Genomic DNA, 2,874 nt, shown 5'->3' with positions numbered 1-2,874 from the left:
AAGCATGAGATTAACGACCATGTACTAAATGACAGAAAAGTGTCCAGATCTACAGTATCAAGAAGACTCAACGAGAATGTAATATTTGGTTGTGTCGCAAATTGATCTCCAGATATTGTCAAGAGACTGAAATTTGCCAAAAGGTACAAAAACTGGACTGTTGATGATTGGGAAAAGGGTGTTATTGACGGATGAGTCCAAGTTTGAAATATTTGGTTCAAAGCATAGGTTGTACATCCGGCGGAAGAAAGGTGAAAGATACTTACTTCAATGCATAGCACCTACCATGAAGCATGGGATAGGCAGTGTGATGGTTTGGGGGTGTTTTTCTGCTGAGGCAACAGGAGATATTTGCAAAATAGATGGAATAATGGACCAGCGCAAGTACCATGAGATACTGATCCATCATGGTATACCCAGTGGTTTACGTATTATTGGTAAATAATTCTACTACCAAGAAGATAATGATCTCAAACACTCATCCAACCTATGCAGAAATTACTTAGCTAAGAAAGAAGCTACTGGAGTTATTCAAATGATGCAAGGACCCCCACAGAGCCTCGATCTCAACCCAACTGAGCAGATCTGGGATTTGATAGAACAAAAACTTGACAAGTCAAAAGTTACTTCCAAAGAAACTTTATGGGAGTGTATTAGAGACATTTGGAGTAAAATCCCAAAGGATACTTTGATTAAATATGTTGTAACAATGCCTGAAAATTATTAAAGCAAAAGGGGGGGGAACACAAAATATTGACTGTTCGCTCTACTCAAGCACTTCCACCAAGTTTCTGTTGTACTAAATATGAATATTAATAAAATTTTGACGTTTCACCTGTGATGTACCTTCCATTGTTCTTTGAAAGTAGCCTGAAATCTAATTTTTGACTTTGTCCTAACACTTTTGCATAGCACTGTATATGGTCAACAGCACGTGTTATATATATCCTTTTCTTCAGTGACGTCACCACAAAAGATGGCTTCACCCATCCGCATAAAAAGTAATTGGGCTCCCTATAAACATTTATTTCCATAAAATTGATTACGATTCTGGTGATTTGGGACCCCTTTTGTCTCGAACACCCCGTATTTACTCCACTGCTTTTCTTAGGAGGCTTAGTTTATCTGTAAATTGTAGGAAAGCAAGACAAATCTTTCTTCCCAGGTTTGCGTCCCGTTGTTGCAAGATCGCGCTCCGCGTTTTATAATACGAGTGCGTTATATTTCGAGTGGTAAAATCCCATTAGTTGGATTTGGCGGTACATGTTGTCCACTACCTGCCTTCCCTTTACGATATTGTCTTTTTGTTTTGTCATTATAGTTTTCGCTACCGAGAGAAGAGAGGAGGAATATTAGCAAGCTTTACAACAAGATGAACATCACCGAGATCTACAAACTTGCCCCCAGTGTCAACTGGAGGGAATTCTTCAACAAACTGTTGGTTGACCCCATCCCAGACTCGGAACCGGTCATCGTCGACGTTCCCGAGTTTGTCAAGAAATTTGACGACCTCATTACCACCATTGATAAGAGGTATTATGTTACAGAAACTTTTGTTTTTATTGATAGTCCCCCCCCCACGGTGGGCTTGTTTGTTTGTTTGTTATGGATTACGCGAAACTACACGAGGGCTATCTGCGCTAGCCGTCCCTAATTTAGCAGTGTAAGACTAGAGGGTAGGCAGCTAGTTATCACCACCCACCGCCAACTCTTGGGCTACTCTTTTACCAACGAATAGTGGGATTGGCCGTAACATTACAACGATCCCACGGCTGAAAGGGGGCGAGCATGTTTGGTGTGACGGGTATTCGAACCCACAGATTGCGAGTCGAGCGCCCTCTCGGTGGAACATTGGTGAATCTGCGGTGAACACAGCAGATAGCCCAATGTGGCTTTACTCTATAGAAACAAATAAAAGCAAATCTTGTAGATAAGTTGTTTGTGCAACACACTCCAAAACATCAGTCCTCTTGTGACCATCCATTACAGATACAGAAAATTCTTAAGCTCTTACTTTCTACGTTATAGGCACGTGCGTTTAGGTAAAGAAACTGTAAAGTATATTAATGTTTGTTTTATAAATGGGCTTGGCATGGCCTGATGATTAGTGAATTCGAAACTCGTCACCGGTCGTCAGTCCCACCCACTGTTCTTTGGTGAAGAATAACCTAAGAGTTGGCGGTGGTTTGAGTTGACCAAATGCCTTCCCTCTAGTCTATCATTTCAAAAATGAGAACGGCTAGCGTAGATGGCCTTCAAATAGCTTTTCGCGACATTTTACAAACAAGCAAAGCTTATATAAAATAAAACAGTTCTCATATTTCTAAACATAGAATACATTTACTCTTAAATTACCACCTTCTTTATGCTCTTTTCATAGCAGGTGAGGTTCACACACACATTCAGGCATGGACCATTGGTTAGTCTGGTAGAAATAAATGAGGGCCTACGTGCAGATCACACACATTCAGGCATGGACCATTGGTTAGTCTGGTAGAAATAAATGAGGGCCTACGTGCAGATAGCCCATTGTGTAGCTTTGCAACATCCGGTAAAAAAACTGGGTGAAATCACTCGTGTTCTATATAAAACATCCAGAAAACTCCAGCAGAAGCTAGTGGGATTAATGACAATATTGTTAGATAACTTCAGCAGAAGCTAGTGGGATTAATGACAATATTGTTAGATAACTCCAACAGAAGCTAGTGGGGATTAATGACGATACTGTTAGATAACTCCGGCAGAAGCTAGTGGGATTAATGACAATACTGTTAGATAACTCCGGCAGAAGCTAGTGGGGGTTAATGACAATACTGTTAGATAACTCCGGCAGAAGCTAGTGGGGGTTAATGACAATACTGTTAGATAACTCCG

General features: G+C 40.7%; 1 protein-coding gene across 1 annotated transcript in view; it reads left to right on the top strand.

Annotated features, from left to right (window-relative positions):
- The window catches only part of LOC106467765 (membrane metallo-endopeptidase-like 1), a 27,056-nt gene that overhangs the window by 4,301 nt on the left and 19,881 nt on the right, over positions 1-2,874 (top strand). Inside the window, exon 3 of the mRNA XM_022395961.1 lies at positions 1,322-1,533. Within this exon, the coding sequence (XP_022251669.1) occupies positions 1,322-1,533 (212 nt within the window). The remainder of the gene's footprint in view (positions 1-1,321; positions 1,534-2,874) is intronic.

This window comes from Limulus polyphemus, unplaced genomic scaffold (genome assembly GCF_000517525.1).
Source record: "Limulus polyphemus unplaced genomic scaffold, Limulus_polyphemus-2.1.2 Scaffold2733, whole genome shotgun sequence".
Lineage (NCBI taxonomy): Eukaryota > Metazoa > Arthropoda > Merostomata > Xiphosura > Limulidae > Limulus > Limulus polyphemus.
The sequence above is the reverse complement of the archived record's forward strand: the minus strand, read 5'-3'. Positions and strand labels throughout refer to the sequence as shown.